The 20,925-nt window shown below is 37.6% G+C and overlaps 1 protein-coding gene across 3 annotated transcripts in view; it reads left to right on the forward strand.

Moving 5' to 3' along the window:
- Positions 1-20,925, forward strand: part of RGS12 (regulator of G protein signaling 12) — a 78,708-nt gene that overhangs the window by 21,942 nt on the left and 35,841 nt on the right. For all 3 annotated transcript variants that reach the window (XM_062493343.1, XM_062493344.1, XM_062493345.1), the window contains exon 3: positions 13,599-13,620. In XM_062493343.1, coding sequence (XP_062349327.1) covers positions 13,599-13,620 — 22 coding nt within the window. The remainder of the gene's footprint in view (positions 1-13,598; positions 13,621-20,925) is intronic.

Consider the following 20,925-nt stretch of genomic DNA (forward strand, 5'->3'; position numbering starts at 1 on the left):
TGCTGTCCAAGCCTGATTGCCTCCAGGCTTGGGTCTCCAGCACAAGCCCATTTCTGCCACCAGAACCAGAGACACAATATGTGCTTTCAGGGACTAGAGATAAACTTGTATTCTGTCTAAATTCATCTTGTAGCAGCCAGTAGTGCCATTCTTAAGACGTGTGATTAAAGGGACACAGGTGAATTCACAGGCTGTAAATACCTCTTCAGTTTGTGGAACTACGAGGATCAGACAGGGTGAGCAAGTTCAAGTAACCACCTGAAGCTACAGAGGGGCTGCATTCCTTAGTTCAGCAATGTAAGATACTGGGCTTTGGCATTGGCTCTGTTATTTTAGTTCTGGTTTCCTTGAGTAGTGGCAGAACTGTCAATGCTCACACAAAAGGAGCTCTTATTAGGTTGGCAACCTCACAGGGATGTCTTTCTCCCTAACTTAGCATTCTTCAAAAATTTGGCTTATTCTATTTGAACTGAAGCTGTTCCCTCTTCTGGGTCTGAGGCAGGTGACATTAAGGCAGAATAATGCTGCTATTTACTCCGCTGATTCTGAAATGCAGAACTATTTGCTGCTTAAGGCTGAGCCTTGCTGCAGTTTCTTACATTACATTTGTTGATCCCAGGGCATCTTTTAAGGCTCTTCCCAAGAAGGTGAGCAGTGAGGTAAAGTTAGTCTAGGTAATAAGGATGAGAGCAGTCTCTGAAGATGAGACCAGGCTGCCTTTATAAGACTGAATGACTGGGCAACAAAATGGCAGATGAAAATGTACGCAGATAAATGTAAAGTAATACAAATGAAGCAAAATAGCTCTGGCTTTTTTTTGATATGGAATGATATATATATATATTTCTCAGCAGACTGTTTCTCCTCAGGAGTGAGGTCTTTGAGTTAAAAGGGAGAGTTGCATGTAAACAACAGCTGAGTACAGTAGCAGTGAAGCAAAATCCTGTATTACAGATTATTATGGAAGGAATAAATGATTCCATTGCATAGAACTGTGGTTTGTTTTTCCATATCTGGTCTCTTTATTTTAAAATGTTCTGATATATTAGAAGACAAAAAGATTTAGAAAGGTGTAAGAAAGAGTGAAAAATCTTGGGTGGCATAGGAAAAGTAGTTGGGATTGATTGCTCACTCTCTCCTTCGGGACAAGAAGTCAACATCATTAATGAAAGATAGCTGGAGCCAGGGGCAAAACAAACAGGAGAACACGACTGTTCATGTGGGAGGTGAGTCGGTCTGTGGGGTGCCTCACCACTGAGTGCTGTGGATGCAAGAAATTTGCATGTCCTGGAGGGAAAGTGGACAAGCATTTGGAAGAGAGAGCCACTGGGGATTATTAAGGAGACAAGCCACACCAGGTTCAGGAAATGTCTTGAACTAAAAATACCTGGAGTCTGGGAGAGCGTCATCAGGGGAATGTCTGATACGTTGCCTTGTGCTGCTCGTCGGTAGACTTGCATGTGTGGCCACTACTGGAAACATAATACTGGGTTTGATAAACCCATGTTCTGAGCTGGCCACGTGCAGAGATGTGAGGGTGGACAGTGCTTTTCCCTGGCTGTGGGACTGTGGGTGTTCTCTCGGCACAGGAAGCTGTGCCACCTTTCCCTGGGTGTGGGGCTGTGGGGAAGGGCTGTCTGGCTGCACTATCTGCTGGTGCTGGGTGTCTGCCCTGGGCACTGGGAGCGCTCGTTCCCTCTTTGTGCTGTGGGAGATGGCTCTGGCCACTGCCCTGCCCAGAGCTGCTGCTGAGATTGTCCAGGCAGCTCGTGGAATGAGCGGGAATTCGAGCAACTGCCTGACTGGTTTGGTTCTTCTCCATCCCTGCCCTCCCTCGCTGCTTTTCCTGTTACCTGGAATGTCTTCTTGTCACGTCACGTGACAAAATAATAACTAAGGAGGGATTTTTGCTCTGTGATGAGACCCGGTTGATGTTGGGGAATAAGGCTTATTGAGTGAACTGGGTTGGTATTTGTAGGGCACAATCACACAATATGTACAGCACAAACTGATAGCATCTGCAAATTGTTTCTGATCCTCTCTCATGCTTAAATTGCTGGGATTTTGAGTAGGAGTTTGTACCACCTAATTTTCACTGTCCTCATGCATTTATCTCTCCAGTGAAACTTAAGAAAAAGAAGTCAGCAAAAACTTTTCCTAGATGCTTTCTATTTACTTACTACCATTTTTTTTTATTCACTATTAAATCATTAAAACATTTCACTAGTACTTCTAAAACTTAAAAAAATACGGTAAAAAGCCCACCTGCAACTTCCCTCTGGACAAAGGAACTGCTGAAGGATGATAATTAAAGATTATTTCTTTGGGCAGAAAGTGCATGAGGTTTTTTTCTGAAAATGCACAGATATTGCGGGTCTGTCTGAGGAGTAGGTGTGGTATTTAAAATTATGAGAGTAATGTTTCGTTTGGAACATGATCCTCGTAAATGCCAGTGCTCTGCTTACTCACAAGAACACGGAGAGTTTTGGTAGGATGAGATAGGTTGCACAATATGCTTACATGTGATTGTAATCACACCCAGACACGTACATACATGCCAGAAACGGCAAGAAGTTTGCTGTGAGTCTTACGTGTTTAAACAGTAGTTTTTAAAAAGTATTTTTAGGTTATATTTTAATTATTTTTAGTAGAGATTGGTGACTCGGTTCATTCAGGTAATATGCTCATCAAAGGGGAATATATTAAAAAAGGGAATACTTTGGATGAGAAAGCGATGTTGACTCAATGCTTAAACAAGTTTGGACAAACCTTTACGACAGAGTCCTGTAGGCCCTCAGTGAATGTATTTTACATTAGCAGATTCCTCAGCAGGGCTGTTGTCTTTACAGAGGCTTTATTGTTACACAGGACCTGCCTAAACACCATTTTGAGAGCTGCCTGTTCCTTTTGATGGGAAGATACAGAACCAGTACTGAGGGCGGGGAATGTGCTGGGGAGGGAGGAGAACTGGAGAGGTGTTGATAGGACAGCAGACAGAGAAGCCTCATTTTTCTACTGGACTCTGGAAGAAGTAAATATGTGTTCAGAAAGAGCGTAGTAATAAAGTTGAAGGACTGCTTCTTAACAATGAGATATTAAACCATCTATACATGGAGAAAACTTTTACTGATAGTCAAGTGTCTGTAAGTATAAAGTTTTGTTTGTCTAAAGTGAGCAGAAAACAGGAATGTGGTTTAATGAGTAGTCTTCCAAGCTAAGAAATCTTGATAAATTATGCTTCTAAGGATTCAATGAGGTTTTAAAGAGACAAAGTTCGTAAGTATGAGTATTTAAGTTGACTCTCTATAAACTCTATTATAAAATTAAGAATGCACCATTTTTATAGTTACGTTTAAAATTCTGTTGCAGCATTGTATTGTTTTTAAAATGAATGTAGTAGATATACAGATATTTCTGTTTTTTATAAACCCTTACCTAATTTTTATTATACTTGCACGTTTCTGTAAAGCAAAAGTATTGTTACAGATATGTTGCCTTTTAATTGTTACTGTGCTTTTTGAAAAAGTTGTGCAGCTAAAGGGCTTTTTTTTCTTCCAGCTGAATTTTTAGCCAATAAAGCAAAATCCAGATGGTGTGAGTTATTAAAATAACTGAAAATAAATGAAAAGTATTTATAGAATACATTTCTGAGGTGGAGAGACTTAGACCAGTTTTGGCTTCTTCTTGCTCAGAAAAGACTTATTTTGCAAGTAAGCGTCCTAGCTGTATTATCAAATTTTGACATTATAGTCATTATGATATTTATGTCTGTATATCTCAGAATAAAATTGTCTTAAGTGCTAAGAGTATGGCAGCAACATTTTTATATTTTAAAATCAGGAGGGAAATAAATAATTGCAAAGCATGGGAAGAAATTATATGAGTTTTTACTTTGACATTGATTTCCTCAAAATCTTTTAATTTTTAGGGGCTACATCAGTAGCAGGAAATTCAGAAGTGACTAAATGTGTTTCAGTGATCCGTCACTTAATCATATCCTCTTTAATATGCAGTTTAATTTTTGTTTGCTGTTGGACTGCAAGTTACCTTCCATCTGGATGTGCAAGTTATTCTGTTTCTGCATGTTTTTGTTAGCAGAGAGAATTCAGTTGTCTTAAGATGTTGATCAACAGAAAGAGAAAATAAAACCAGGAATTAATCACAAACATTTTTGCAAAAGTGTATTTTTTAAATTTTCATTTTGCACTCCTGTGGAATTATTTTTCAAACTTTACAATATGGCTCATAGAACCAGATATGTTTTTTTAGAGGGGGTTTCTGGATGGCAAACCTCGAATTGAGGACTTGAAAACGTGCACACAAGTCTGAGCAGTGTCACAGACAGCAGAGGGCACTCGGAACAGTTGTTTGCATCGTTCCCTTTGCTTCTCGGGACTTACTGTAGGGGAAGTCTCAGTGTCTGACAGGGCAGCTTGTACTTCAGTTATTTATACACCAGCAAGGTCCAGCTAGTTTGGCTTCAAAATATTTTTTGTTAATATTGCATTAGAATAGAAAGGACTCTTAGTCATAGAGGGAATCCACAGTGCTGTAAACGAGAGAATCTTTCCTCTTCTCATCAGTAGCACATATGGGGTCTGTTTATTGTTGAGTAGCTGACAAATTATTGACAAAAATATATTTAGACAGATTACAGAAAATTTGGAGAATGAGGGGGAAAATAATTTTCTTTTATGGCAGAGTTTTCTTAATTTATGTGTAGAGTTTTTGATGCGCCTGCTTTTTATTTCAGTAACTGGGGTCAGTGAGCTAAATCATATTCTTAACATGTGGCTGTCATGCAAGTAGTTGTTAATTTATTATGACATTAAAAACATCAGTACTTTGTGAGATTTAAGATTTTTGGTGGTGCATTTTGCCAATGCCTCATTTAGTTTAGGACTCTGTGTGACGAGGAGCTGGTCCAGGGGATTGCCTCTTTCTGGTTGCCTGGTGGTTTTTGTGTGTGTTTTCTTCTTTTAGGAGTCAGGGGTATAATAAATCCTATTAATCTTCTGACAAGTTAAAACTTTTCCAGGCTCCCTGTCATTCTGTCTTTCTCTTCAGCTTCTTCTGCTCTGAAAACAAATGTACAAAAGCAAATATGAGCAGGAAGCGGAGGGAGGGTAGGAGAGAAAAACAGATCAACCTTATCTGGGGTCGCTACCCCTTCCCACAGTTTAGCTCCTAAGCAGATGGATGTGGGTTTACAAATGTCATCTCTGGTGTATCTGAATAAGGCTTTTAAATCTGTTGTACCATATTTTAACACTTTCCATTAATAGCTTTGCAAATTAGCATTCCTTCTGCTTTTGACCTTTGACCTCTGAGTTGCCTGCCTGATTTACAAATATGCTACACAAAATCACAAGATTTTATATCTGTAGCTGCTGAAATAAGCTGTGAAAATGTAGAGGGATATGAATTTTTTAAAGGGCTTTCAGTGCCACATGACACTTCATAGCCATGATCATTAACTGCTGCTGGCTAATTGTTAGAGCTTATTTTTCAGTGTTGTAGAGTCGCTGCATGGAAAAAATGTGGATGTGTAATGCTTAGTTCAGTGAAACAAAATCAACAATTCTTACTGTCTGTTTAAACGAAGGGATTATTAGGTTTACAGTGCTCAGTGTGAGTGCCTAGGATGTGTAAAACATTGCCCACCCACAGTGTTCCCAGGAATGTTCACTGCAGCTCCTCCAGTGAGCTGCTGGTCTCGTCTCCTGCTGTTGTAATGTGGGGTTATTTTTTTTCTCTTATTCCTTCTTATGGATAGCATTCTCACCTGTTAAAATTGTACAAGTACTTTTAATCTTTCTTGGTGAATCCTAGAGGATTTAGGTTGAGTATTAAGTGTAAGTGCTGTTGATTAAAATCCTGTTTTGTGTTATCCCAAAGGAGTGTTCACAGAAAAGTTCTTCAAGCATTTCTGATCCATTTGTGATTTTTACTCATCCATTGTAAGGATTATTATGCACCTGATTATTTGTAATATTGTTGCTATTTGATTAAAGTATTGACAATGAAAATACATTCTGCATCCCACTTGGTTTAGTGTCAAACAAAATGCAGAATTTAAACAGATCTGGCATTTTTTTTCTTTATAAAGTTGCACATTTTGAATACTTATCCACACGCAGTAAAATTGTTCTTCTGTGCAAGTACCATAGGGCACTCACTTCTGAAATCCTAGAATAATGGAGGGTGTAATTTGTAATTTTTAAAACACATTTCTTCCTGTTGACCCACCCATTTGTTTCCACTGCATTTTGTCACAGTATTAAATGCTTGAAGGAGCATTCAGAATGCAGTGGTGTGCCTAAACAAACAAGTAATCAATCAAAAAATTAACTGTCCATCACAGCAATTGGTTTATGCCTCTAAAATTCTAGTTGGCATAGGCTTCATCTGCAAATGAATTCAATTTCTTCCCTGGTCACTCTAAATTAAATTGAGAAGACTGAGTTTTTCTGTTAACCAAGTTTCTTCATCCTAAATGCAAAATGGGAAGATGTGCAGGCATTTACATACTGGCTGGAGCAGGTCAGTCTCACCATGAAATATTGAGTAAAGGCTCTTCTCTTTCCTCATTTTCTCTCTCTATAAGTTCCAAGTAACATTTACCTTCTTCACAGGGTTGTTTGGATATTAGGGGCTCGACCTAGGAACTGTATGGTTGTGGGGGTTCCAAATGCTGCACTGCACAAGGCAGAAAGTTCCTCTTTCCTAAATGACTACTAGCATGTCCACCTAGGGCTTAAGGACATCCCACTGGCATAAAAATGCCCAATAATCACTCCCGGATTGCAATTCTGGTGTTTATTTTTGGCAGAAAATTATGCTCTGATTGCTTTAAAAATAACAGCAGTGAGTGATTTAGGTACTGTCAGTATTGTGGACAGCACAAACTTCCTGAAATGCTGTACTTTCCATATAGAGTCTCTTGAAGACACCGCTGTCACAGGCAAGTGACTTGCACTTCCCTCTTTCATTACAAGGAGCCTATTTTGCTCTCTGTTCCTGAGGCTCTGTGCACAGAACTGTTTGACATCAGCTGAGCACAGGTTCAGCTGGTGAGGGAGGAAGGGCAGAATAGCAGTTGGGTTCTCAAAGAAGAATTTTGTCTTTAGTGACAAGAGGCTACTCCTAGGTTTAATGAAATGTGCCAAGTCTCCTTGTATTGGGGATTTTTATGTGCAGTTTATAGTGTTAACCACTGAAAAGTTGAGCAGAATGGACTGTTTGAGGTCCTATTTTGTTCTGGCTTGCATTATATAAACCTCTGAAAATAGTGATTTACTATGTCAATGTTTCTCTAACTAATGTTAGGGTGATTAACTGGTGTTTTTTTTGGAAACTGTCTTGGAAATCTGTTTTATTGATTACAGGAATGCCATACGGTTCAGCGTCATTTTATTTTGCTGATTTGTTATAGGAAACATTCTCAAATACAATCAGCATGATTTATATAAAATGATGGAGCTTTTCTGGTGAGAGATAATTGAGATCTAATCTGAATCCCTGACGAACCACAGCTTCCTGCATTGGCCTGTTGCTATTGGTAACATAAAGGGAGTAAAATAGAACTTCATACGAAATGCCTTTAAACTTTACTGGCATGTACAGGCATGGAGCAGCATTGAATTTTTTAGTTTAATCTTTGAGAAGCCGACGTGTTAAGGAAATGCTTTTTCCATATTAAGTGAAGATGAATTTAGGAAGAGTACTGCTAGGAAAAATAACTGCTGTTTCTTACGAGGAGCGGGTAAGTGATATGAATTATATTTAGCTAAAGCAAGGCATTGTTGCAGTGAGAAATTAGAATGGGCTATTGTTGCTGGCAAGAAATTAGAGAAGAATGGTATCAGCTTCAGAATGCTTTTTGCTTAGCCTTTAAGCTTTTTTACTTTGAAGTATTTGAGTTGAAATTCCTTTGTAAATGCAAACATTGGGTTTTATTCTCAGAGAAAAGTAATTTTGTTATACCAACTAACACTGAGATTCTGATATGTATCTATGAACTATGCCAAATATGTATCAAGCTAAAAAGCCAATATGTTTATAATGTGTAGCTATTATTTAATTATGTGCAATATATTTTGTCTATGCTTTCTGTACCATTATATCAATATTATGTCTTTAGGTAAGACTGTATATATCTTTATAAAAATAATTTTAGGGATGGATTTGGCACTTAAGGCACTGTTTTTGTATGTGACAGTATTGGTTTTGTTTGGGGTGAAATGTTGAACATTTATTTCTTAAAAGAATTCCAAATGTCACATCATTTATTCTTCATATGTGACTTTTATAGATTCAAATATTTGACAAAATTATACTGAATGTATTCAGTGAAGTTATTGTACAGTAGTTGTACAGTATGTTTTTCTTTAGAACTCTTACGTATAGAATGCTTTTGTATTAACTGTTATAAATGCAATTTGGTGGTAGAGAATTGAAAAGTGAAATTGTGTAATAATCCTCCTTTAAGTGGCGTTCTGAAGGGGCACTCTTCTCAAAGAATTCTAAATCATGAAATTATTGCAATAATATTTTGAAATGGGGATAAAAAGCTTGTAACATTATGCTACTTTTTAGGTGAGAAGTACATTTGAGATTATGTATTCGAAGAAAAAACCAGCAATAATTGATGAGTAATATGGCTTTATTTTTTTATTTAAAATGTTAGAACTGTGTATACCATATTTTGAGAAATAATTTCCCTCCCCTCCCAGGGACCACTGGAGTTCATGGCATAAACTATGTTGATGCTGCAATATGTTTAAAAATACATATATATCATGTAAATCCTGGAATAATGTGACTGAAGACCTTGGGATCTGCTCGTAATTAATACCTTGGCAAAAGGAGAAGTTGCTCCAGGTGATTTAAGGAATAGTTTGAACAAAGGTAGATGCTAGCAGACAGTCAGCTGAGTGATAGGCTTTCCCTGAGATAAGTGACAGAATGTTTGAAAGTTGGCTTTTTGTATTCAGCCTGTAAATCTTCAGAAGCCAACAGATTTCCTAGCGTTATCCTCTATACTGAAACCATGTGAGAAAATTTGTTTAGAAGGTTGGTGGACTAGGTGTGCTGTTCTAACCTGAAAGGCTTATTTACAGGGACTTTATAAAATAGTGTGTAAAGTGATGTTGTACTGGGTAAGTAACAGGTCTTTGCAGCACTCAGAGAATTCTTTGGATGCAGCAAGAAGTTGATGCCTGTATTGCAGGACAGTGTGCTTTGGAAAGGCAACAGAGAGGTCATTTTTAATCCCTTTTATTCTGAATCTTTCTGAATGCCCAGGAAAAGAAAAGATGTTTCTGTTCAGTCTGTGGTTCTGTCATTGTTAGAATAGGAGAGAGAAATACATCTTCACTCTCCTTACAGGTTTTGCCCTCTGTGTCTCAGGAGGAGTGGGAAACAGAGATGTCTTTTTTGACTCAGGAAGGCACTCACCCCCACTGTAATGGCACAGATGATTTCATGTTGCTCCATTTTATTGCTAAGGCCTGGCATTTCCCAATGTGTGTCACCTCTGCCAGTATCCCCCTCTTTCCCTTTGTTCTACTTCAGTATTTGAGCATGACTTCGACTTGAGTGACAAATCTTGAGGTGGAGAAAAAGGACTTTCTAATGTTTTGCTGCCTGGGTAGTTGTACACATGGATTTATTTGCTCAGTATAGTATTTTTTTGTTTTCTGCATGATGTTGTTACGGCAGAATTGGGCACTTCTCTGGAACCTTATCCATGTAAAATGGAACATGTAAGATGGATAAGTGGGTAAGAGTTTCTGTCACCTGAAAGATGTCACCAGACAAGCTTCATGCAGAGCTGCACACATCTAGCAGGTTAGAGTCCATGGAAGCTAAATGATACAGCCTGTTCCAACCTTATGAACTTTCAGCCTTATGAATTATTCTCCTCTATGCCCTCTCTCCCTTTGTACCTTGTTGTTGGTGCAAGGTACAATGTTGTCTGCTTCTGGAAAAAACTACTTACAAAGTAGCTTTCTCCCTGATAATTATTGTAAGCTTAAACTATTTTAGATTTGTTGCTAGCAGATCCTGAACACAACATCAAAAGCTCATGGACCCTTCTGGTTTTTCCACCTAGCAAAGAGAGATGATGGAAAGGGAAATGCAATATGTTTTCTCTTATTCAGAACTTTATGCTATCAAATATATGCTGAAGCATTTGCCAGTTTAGAGAGACCTAGAGCATCTTTTGTGCTGTATGGTAACTGGGAAGTCACTCTTCAGCTTGCTGGCCCTGGCACGGAGCTTCTCTCTCAGATCACAGAGATCAAGACCCCGCCATGAAGTCACCAGAGCAGAGTTGCATCCCCTGATTTTGTGGGGTGTGTGTTGGTGTCTGTGTAACTCAGCTGCTAATCCAGCTGGATGAGCAAGCAGAGCTCCCATGAAGAGATATAATGCAAGGCATTTTAGCTTTCCTAAATTAGATTTATTTTAAAATTTTGCTAATTTGTCACCATCAGAATCTTGGCATATACCTGGCATATATGGGCTTTTTCCTAAAGCAGTTTGGTAACTGGGGTAATTTGAAGAACCAATTTCAGTTCTTGTCTGCTAGAGAAAGATCTGATGTTTTCATACAATTGGATTTTATCTCTGGATGCTAGCTCATATGTACATTCACAACATATGCGTTCTGTCATTTGGAATTAAATGCTTAAATACTATTTTAAAAATCTTCACATTACTCCTAACTGGCACAGAGTTGTGCCCTGTCCTTCTTCCTCTTTCAGAAATGGCTGCCCACAGGAGCTGTTCAATTTTATAGCTTTCTGGTACATATGTTTTTCAATAGGTGGTTCTTAATGTGTGTGTAGTGTTAAATTTCATCAAATAATCAGACTTTTTATGTGTAGTAGATCAAAATTTGACCTGAAGAGCCTCCAGTGGTGGGAAACATGAGTGCTGAAGAATGAAAAACAGCCCCCAACATAAAGTGTATTTTTTAAATGAGATCATCATAGTATTTAAAAAAATCTGGTCTTGCAACTTATACCTTTCAAAGACAAATCTAGACAAGTTTCAGCTGAACGGTTTAGAAGAGAAACTTCTTTGTCTGAATGTGGACTGCATGCATTCTCTGGCAGGTTTATACTGAGATTTCTAAGTACTCACAAATGTATTTTGAACATATTACTGTGAATTCTTACACAGTAATTACAAGCTTTAGTTTCTAGGTTTTATTGAATTAGGTGGATTTAGTTGCACAGATAAATTGAAAGAAATGTTCTTAAAATATATTTTATTCTTAATCTGTAGGAATAAGTGGATAATGCTTGGAACACAATAGGTATATTTAGTGACTTTGTAATGTAAAATGTATTTCTCCTATAGGTGCTGTCCTAAATGTTCTAACATAAAAATTACTAAGGCCTTGCTTGGAGAGATATTAAGTTGCTGGTACATGTAATGCAACATGCAGTAGACAAGCATTTAAAATAAACATGAAAAACCAACCCGTGGTGTGTAGAAAGTTCACTGCATTAACTTATGCTAAATGGATTGAGATAAAACTCTCAGTGTCCATTAATGACTGAGCTTTTCTATGAAATTGCACCATTTTCCCTTTAAAATTATATTTTATAATTGTTAACTTCTTAGGTTTTGACAGAAGAAGTATGAATATTCTTTCTGCTGTCATGAAAATCCTATTAGTTTTTCTTCATACCTTGCAAAACCATGGGAAATTGTACTTGGTGTTTGAATCTAGGTTAATGAAAGCTGGCAAAGTAAATGACCATTCCTAAAATATAGATATTTTGAAAGTAATTTGATTTTTTTTCTGTCTAATATGTAAACTGATACTATTACTTTACTTTGAGTCATCCTTTTCTTCGTTCTTTGAGAAATGACATTGAAGTTGTTTATTCATTAACTGTACTGTACAGTGATGTGACGAAGAAATTAGAATTAGAATCACATTTATAAACCAGATTTCAGTAATGCAAATTAAATTTTCTAAATTACAAACATTAAATTATGGCTTCTGAATGCATAACATGATCACTAGACTTATGTGCACAGTAGAAGAAATGTCCTAAGCCCCACTGAAGGATTGTAACCAGAACTATGTTTTTGATACCTGAAACAAAGCTACTAAAGGGAGATGCTTGGATATACTTTTCACTGTTATTATCCCTCACAGATCCAGAAGCATTTATGTATTGAAGCAAGAAGTGTCAGTGTTTTTCCATTTTTAAAATCTTTTTCATGAGAAGTGTATTTGTGTTTATCTGAACTAGCACCAGGGGAATGATGTCAGTAGAGGTTAATTTAGGCTTTGAAAGTCCCAGAATACTTGTGTCAAAGACCAGATCAGATCCTCTCCTGGTGATGGGAATGGTGAGGCCACAACAGTTTGTAGCAAGTTCTTCAGAGACTGTTAACAGCAGTGTGAGAGCCTGCAGGGAAAGAGAAAAAGAAAGAATAAGATAATACTAAAGGTTTTTGTGGATTTTGAAGAAAAGTGGGAGTGTTTTTTGCCAAGGCTGAAAAATACAAACTATGAAGAGGTAGCTGTTAGCTTGATTTGTGTCTATATTTATGCTTTTCCTCTTCTGTGTGTTTCTGACCATGAAGAAGTTGTGGATACTGTAGGGAATTCTTTCCTAGCTTTATAATGAATAGTACAAATGAACAGAGTATTTTTTAACTATTTGAAAGGTTTCCTAAAGGGCACTTTCAATGACCAAGAAAAGATTGGCCAAACTAAAATAAAAATGCTTTCTATTAGTCATAAGAAAATCAATGCAAACTTAAATCTAAAAATCATTTGTCCTCCAGACTTCACTCAGCTGAGTGTCCAGGTTCAAGCATTGGAGCACTTATTTGGGAAGTGGTCAGTACTTGGATTTAATGAGGTGTTAGATGCCCTGAGGTCATTTACAATCAAAGTTGAGAAGTTTAGGGTAGATAAGCACATAAACTTCATCATTTCACTAGAATACTAGTTGTCCTTGAAAATCTGATGTACAATATAGGTAGAGGTGGTGAGGAGCTCTTACTTCCTGGAAATTAAGTTCTAGCTTATTGCAAGCACTCTGAAGGTCCTTTTGTTTCTGTGACAGTCAGAAGTCACAGGGAAAGTTTTTAGAGTCACCTGATTGGCAAAACACTGAATTTTCATCTTAATGCCACATACCTCCAAATACTACAGCAAATTAAAGTGCATGAGGTATTGTTTTGATTCATATTGTTTTGCAGTCTCTGCAGGTGAGTTTTAGGTATCTACCTTGTCACAAGTACCAGCTGATAGTCTCTGCCCATCTAAGAGGGACTTTTGGGAGCAGTGTGGTTACCACAGCTTCTTCCAGTAAATATTAATGGGATCAAATCCCTGGACAGCAGTGGTTGAAAGGCCTGGGATGAATTTCATGCTGGGGAAAAAACAACTGTGAGAAATAACAGCTGGCTTCTTTAGATGTTCCTCTCTAATATTATCTGTTACTTACAAGATGATAAAAGTAGCTAGCGCTGCAAATATTAAGTGAAGCTCAAAGATTTCTGATACTTGCCATGAAAGTTCAGTAACACATTTTTCTTTTTTTTTTTTATTGCAGTCAGCAACTGTTTCTGATGGAGGTAAGCTTTAACTTGTCTTTACTTTTATAATGAAAAATAATCCGTTTTCCACATTAAGCAACATAATATGTGGTAAATTATGTGATATGTTACAAGATGTAAATCCAAGGTGGTGCAGAACTCTGTGGCTGCTTTGGGAACTGTGCCAGTGAAAATATTGCAGGATTGTGTTCACTTACTTTCATTGGTTTATTTGTGCAATATTTTTTGATGGTACATTTATGTATGCACGTTTTTATTTTAACTAGGCTTCTTCATTCATAATAATAGAGGCAGAGCTGGTAGACTTCTGTGTAATTGGATGATAGATAAAATCTAATTCTCTGTTTTATTGTTCTTTGCATACCTTATTTGCTTTTAAAGAAATGCTCTAGCTTCTAAGTTGTAAACTGTATTGGTACTTTTGTTGAGGATGAACTTTCTTAAGTGTGATCCTTTTTGAAAAGGGGGTAAGTAATTTCATATTTGTAAAATCCCAGCATAGAGCTTTTGCACTTCTGGAGTACTTCTAAGTAAACTCTTCTTTATTGCATATAAGCTGGTTTGTTTTGGTTGTAACATGTCTTTAATGTTTTAAAGGATGTCCACTCTTTGTTAACCATTGGAAGATCATTTCTCTGAAGCTTTGAAATTAATTGAAACAATTTAAAAAGGCTTCCTTAATGGAATAAAGGAATTTGTATAGTGTAGTGTATTTCTCTACTGTAGCCATATATGGCTTTTCTCCTTGTCTTCTCTGGCAAGAGTTGGTTCACTTGATCCTGCAGAGAAAGTCTCATTGGAAATAAAAAAAAAGGTATTTTTGCATTTGCTGTTCTTTGACAACATTTCAAGACAAATTTATTAAATAGAAAGGGCAAAAGGGAACAAGCTGTGTTGCTGTAATCAGTGCAGTGAAATTGGAAAAAATATTTGAAATGCTAAGGATAATTTTTTTATATTACATGCAAATGTAAATGAAAATTAGCTGTACTGTTTTCAAAACTTGTTCATATCGTAATTTCTGATTCCTTGCAAGACTAAAATTGCACTTGAGAAAAACATTACTGTTTTGGACCTTTTGCTGGAGTCGCTTTCCAGTGGCCTTGTCAGGTATTTTCCTTCACTACTGCTGACACAGTGTAATGCTTTACTGTACCTCTGTCTGCATGAGAAGATAGACTCTGTGTTGTATCCATCTTGTCTGCAAAGTGAGAAAACAACAAACCAGAAAATAACAGTGTTTATTCTGCTTTCTATTTCTAAAACGTAGCCTATGATTTTCTGGGAAATATACATTTCCCCTCCCCCCCCCATGTTACCTGCTTGATATAAAAATCAAAGCAGACCACAGACTTTCTGACAGTGTATGTAGTTGTTTGGGACCAAAAATTTGATTGATCTTTTTGTAGGCAAAATGCTCTGTACTTGTGTCTTGTCTCCATGAGGGTTCTTATTCTATGTTAATGAAAGTTAATTTGTTGCTTATCCAGACTTGGAAATCCCTGTGATAGTACTCATACAATAATACTTTTAAGATTTTTATCCTTCCAGCTGAAAACTCATTTTAAAAATTCCACTGATTTTCAGTTCTTCCAATAGGACTTACGTCTTATTCCAAATCTGTAGTAACTGTTTTCACAATTAATTCTGTACAGTTTTTTTAACTCATGAAATCTAAGAGCCATGTAGCTCCTTTCACAGAGTTGAAAGAACAGCCAAGAAGTTATGTGCAATTTTCTGTTGAGATGTATTCCCTATTTTTTTAGCTGGTTCAGAATTTAACATAAACTCTCTCTTCATTCTTAAATGCTACTTAAGAAGGGGTATAATTTGAGTAAAAAGTGGTGGTTGAACTTTACTGAATAATATTGAATCAATGCATAAATACCCCCCAAATAGTGGGTTGGAAAAACGGGAGCCAGTGAGATTGTAATCAAAGTGAAATTAAATAAATTCCTAATTCATTTCAAGTTGCATTGAATAAAATGTTCTGATTCATGTGTGAATTACATTTTCTAGCATTTACTTTCACTGAGTATGGCACAGCACTGAAATTTTTTCAGTTTTCCTTAATCTCACTAATATGCAAATAGTTCCACAGACTTAGACACTTTAGGGTATGTCTAGTTTAGAGACATTTTCACCAATGTCAGCATTAGCACAGCACTGCATACTTCCCTTCCTAGGAGAATCTTCATCAGCACAGAATCACAGAATGATTTGGGTTGGAAGGGATGTAAAGGTCAACTCGTTCCAACCCCTGCCATCCAACCTGGCCTTGACATTTCCAGGGATGGGACATCTACAGTTTCTCTGGGCAACCTGTTCCAGTGTTATCATCGCTGTCAGAGTGAAAAATGTCTTATATCTAATCTAAATCTACCTTCCTTCAGTTTATAGCCATTACCCTTTGTCTGCTCTTGTCAGAAGCCCCTGTCCAGCTGTCTTGTAGCTCCCTTTAGGTACTGGAAGGTGCTCTAAGGTCTCTCCAGGACCTTCTCTTCTACTTGGTATTATTAATATTAGTATTTGTACATATGATTAGATACTATAAAGATGTTGTTAAGTTTTAGTTTGGGAAGAAAATTAATGTGTAAAAAGAAATTGTCTATTTATATACATCTCTTCAGTATGGTGGGAGGCACAACAGTTCTTTGTACATTTTCTTTCCAAAGTCAATGAAGATTTATGTCATATGGCTTTTATTATGTTAGAGCCTGGCCCTGGAAACCATCTACCCCTTGTTGTGTTTATTTGATATTTTACATCCCATCTTGTGCAAGGCTGGGATGTTCTTATCAGCCAAAACTGTGCACTTGGGCATTGCGAGATAGCTAACGTGTAAATTGGTGCTGTTTCCAGACACGCTGACCAGTGGCAGCTCTTAACTGTAATTGATTTGTGTAATGAATTGCAGACAATCAGAATGCAAACTGTAATAGTGCTTAGATGCAAGATCAGTGCTGTAGATCAACTAATCTGCAGCACCTCAGCTCTGGGAGTGGCAGGATCCATTTTATGTTACTACAGCGACCTGTAATTAGCAGGTTTCTCTTCCTTCCCACCTCAGAAACTGTCCTTTGCTGCTGGCTCTGGGACTGTGTACACAGCATGCAGGCTGTGCCTGATGTTCTGAGCACTGTGCCATCTGAATTGTCACAGGGATGATCAATAGTCCCCAGCTAATGTCTGACTTGGCTATTTATACCTGGAAGGCACTTTAGAAAGGGAAAACCTTAAGGTCAAAGGATCTATAACAGAAGTACCATCATCATTCATCTCCCAGACAGAGGTAGTGAGGTATCTGAGCTAGTGAGAATGTCTGAGTCAGTTCTCACCTGCTATTCCCTGCAGAGATCAGTTCCACAAAGCTGAAGTCTGTTATTTCCAAATACTTCAGCCTAACAGATACTATATGCACATATTTTTTTCCTAAGATACTACTTTGCTGTAGTTTCTGCTGATTTTTTTGCTTTTAGTGTTCATCACTTAGAAAGAATTTTTGTAAGGAAAAGTGTTTCTAAAGACCTTTCTGAAAGGAATCTGATGTTTGCAGTAATAAATAATGTAAAAGTGTATTTTAAAAAGTAACTGAAGAAGGTAAGGCAAAAACTTTGCAATGAAGTGCAAAATACAGCAAAGCACTGTTTATGCTTTTTGCACTAAAAATGCAGATGGATTATTTCCTCTGTCAGGTATATGACTTATTTGTTTGTTCTGCTGATGGTGCGTGCTCACTGTAGCTGTGTTTCACTGTATCATAAATAATTCAAGTTCCTTTAGCAGCAGTGGCAAAAGGTCTTTTCTTTAAATTATTTATGTAGCATTTTATAATGCTTTGTGTTAAGTATACTATTGCTTCCCTCTGCTTGAAGCCACGAGGGTAAGGAATCGATTTGTTTAGAATGGTGTTAGAGGCTCCCAGGAATTGCTGTGGGGAAATGCATTAGCTTCCCTCATCCCAAAATTGCAGAGGAACAATGTGCTGTACAGTCAGACTAATCTGCACCCAATGGGTTCCGGGACGTTTCAGCTGAACTTGGTATGGATTCAGAAGGATGGCTTTCAGTGAAGGGCTTGAAGTATTTGATTAAGTGGCACCACAGTGGTTCTTACCAGCTTTATCCAGGTAATGTATTTAGTGATTAACTAGAATATCTTTATTATATGATTTGTATGCGTTCCTATGATTATGAGGAATGAGCTTAGCTTCTCACAACAACAAAAAGTATGTGTAGCCTAAAAAAATGTATACATAGTACATACAAATGCATACAAAGTAGCCTTCATTTATTGTATTCAGGCGTATGGCTTTATATTATCTAAATCAAAACTTCTGAAGCCATCGTTTCCTGAATACTTTCAAGACATAGCTGATTAAATGCCTAGATTTTTTTTACAAAATGCTGTTTTGTTTTTTTTTTGTTTTTTTGTTTTTTTTTAATAAACCAAGACCCTCCATGGAATGTGTAAACACAAGTGCAAAACCTTGGGTTTTGAGGTTTTTTTAGATTGCATTCTTTGTCAGTTCTGTATTTCCAAAAGATAATAAATGAAACTGAATGAGTTTGCGCTCAAAAGTAGTTTTTCCTCAGTAGGTATGGTTGCTATCAAGCAGAACAAAACTAAAGTTAGGTCCTTGGAATTTGAAATGTTTGATCAAGGAGCCTCCTTTTACAGGTAATACAAGATAAGCCGGTGCTTCCACCAGCGATGACAAAGGAAGGCAGGCATTTGGAAACCTCCCAGCCCTGCTGTACTCCATGTTGTCCATGCAGACATTATGCACATTAAATTGTCACATTGTCCATGCAGACATTTTCACATTAAACTCCTCTGGCATACTGAGATTCCCCAGTTGCTTCTTTTCTTTCTTAAAAGTAACTCTACGAACAGGAGGGGTCCACTTAGCAAAACAGCCCTGTGGTGAGAGCATTTGAGGGTGGGAGTCAGGGCTCTGTTTCCTCTGCTGATCATCACAGAGGACTCCTTAGATGAAGTATGTGACTGTGTAAGTTGGAAAGTTTCTCCATTCCTGCTTTCCAAGGTGGGCTGTGTGTACCTAGGAATGCATGGGCTGGGAGGGACAGGAAACCTGATGCTGGAGTTTTTCATTGGAAACATTCCTCTGCAAGAGGAGTGGAGCAGGAGTTATGCCTTATACAGTCTTCATTTAAGTGTGATTTGGATAAATTGGGTACTAGTGTTAGAGTCGGGAGCTGTTTTCCCTACCATCTGATTTTCTCCTGTTCTTAATGGGATATCTGCATTAGGCTGTGACTGTTCTAATTACAACTGATGATCTGGGTCGTAAAAGAAACTAGAATAACCAAGCCTTTTCTGGCAGACAACCTTTTCTGTGTTGTTTGCAGTTTGACAGGTACCACAGCAGAAAGCTCTACAGATTTTAAAAGCAAACCAACTGCACTTCTTCATTAAGGGAAACCAAAGCTGTGCCAGGGTTAAGTTAAAACAGTTACTTTTGAAAAAAAGTCTGAGTTATCTAAATGTAATCTACCAGAACAGAGACATTTTACTGGGAATGAGTAATCCCTTAGTGCTGTGTTAACACATTGGAGGACGTGGGCCAGTAGCTCTTTGGTTGCTGGAAATAGTCTTATTTTGGCTCATTTGTTTTCCTGGGATCTCCAGAGTGGGGAGCGTATCAGAGGAGGGAGAACCCAGTGCAGTTTAGAGGAGTGTATCTCTGAGGAGCTGGGGAGAGCAGGCAGCTGGTGGCAATTAAAGGTAGTTAGCAGTTACCCACTGGTGTAAACACTGGAGGCTGTAATTGCAGTTTGGTTTCCCTGCTGCCATGGGGAAGTTGAATGGCTGCCACTGGGAGGGAGGTGATGCTGACTGGCTGATGACTGCTGTGCCTGCCACTTCCCCATCCCTTCTGAGTCCTGAGGCACTGTGACTCCAGGATCCAGATGTGGCTGCTCCCTAATTTCTGTGTCAGCCAAGTAGGTTTCAGGGGTTTGGTATGTGGGATGAGTTTGCCATTCTGACTTTGCCTGAAAGGAACAAGGAAATTTTCATCATTCATCACTGAAGAATGCTGGGGATTGAACCCTCCAGGAGTGAGGCAGTTTCTGAAACTGTTCCAGATCTATCAAGAAGTGGGTGTCTATTTATATCCTGGACTGGAAAATAGAGCATATCCACCTGCAGAGTTAAAGCAAAATATTTCTGATAATAAATTTAGATATCATTCTCTTCAGATCTACATTCTTTCACAATAGTTTCACTGTGGTGACAGGTTTTCTCTAATGAAGTTAACAGTTGACTTGGTTAGGCTCTATCATATGTCTTAAAGGAAAAAGTGAATAAATATTTGTATAAGAAAATCTGGCATTATTTGCTGAGTGTTTGTAATTAGCTTTGATTAATATGGTGATTAGGCAAAGAAAATTCTTTATATGCCTGATTTGTTACTAGTGTCCTTAAATATTATTGTTGAAAACACAAAGTTATATTTTGTTCTTTCCTCATCTAATTCTGTATCTTTGTCTTGTTTTACTTTTGTCTTAAAAAAATGGCTTTGCTTTACAGAAACTCAGTGTAGTTAACTGTTACATCTTAGTGAATATTTCTGAGTTAAGAATATGTTTAAAAATGAAATTTCAGAACTCTTAATTTTTTTTTTCTGATCTTCACAACTATCTTTATAACGTTTTCCAATGCTTGTAACTGTTTTTGAATGGTACATTTTTTCAAAGCTCTGACTTCCAGGGAGGAACAGTAATGTTTTGTAACATGAAGTTTGGAAATGCTAAGTGCTTTCAAACACTTCTAACATGAAAGGAGGCCTTGGGAGATTGTATAAAGTAGGGTCTTTCTGGTGAAATTACTCATTGCTGTAGTTAGTCTAAGTGATTAAATGAGGAAAATCATAAAAATGTCCCTGTGAAACACAGTCCATTTCTGTCTGCTTATGAATTCAGTTTTCTCAAACAAATTCCATCTCTAGCGAGCCGCATACTTGCTTTTCCATTTGGCATAAAATTGCTGAATATAGCATCTGTGTAATTTGAGGGTATTATTTCCTTACATCTGTTACTGCAAATCTTTCAAATAATTGAACTTCTGTGGTTTTTTTCATCCCTTTTTTCATCCCTTCTTATCTCATTCAGTTTGGCATCTCTCTCTGTACAGCCTGTCCTGCTCAAAGCAGGGAGATCAGACCAGGCAGGCTTTAGTTGTGTCTCCACAATGAATTAAACCTTACATCCCCTCTGTGAAGTGTGTAGCTGTGAGTTCAGCATTGCAAGTTTTACATTTGTGTACACTGGGAGGTGGAGGGATCATCCTGTAAAAGGG

This window comes from Cinclus cinclus, chromosome 5, assembly GCF_963662255.1.
Source record: "Cinclus cinclus chromosome 5, bCinCin1.1, whole genome shotgun sequence".
Taxonomy (NCBI): Eukaryota; Metazoa; Chordata; class Aves; order Passeriformes; family Cinclidae; genus Cinclus; species Cinclus cinclus.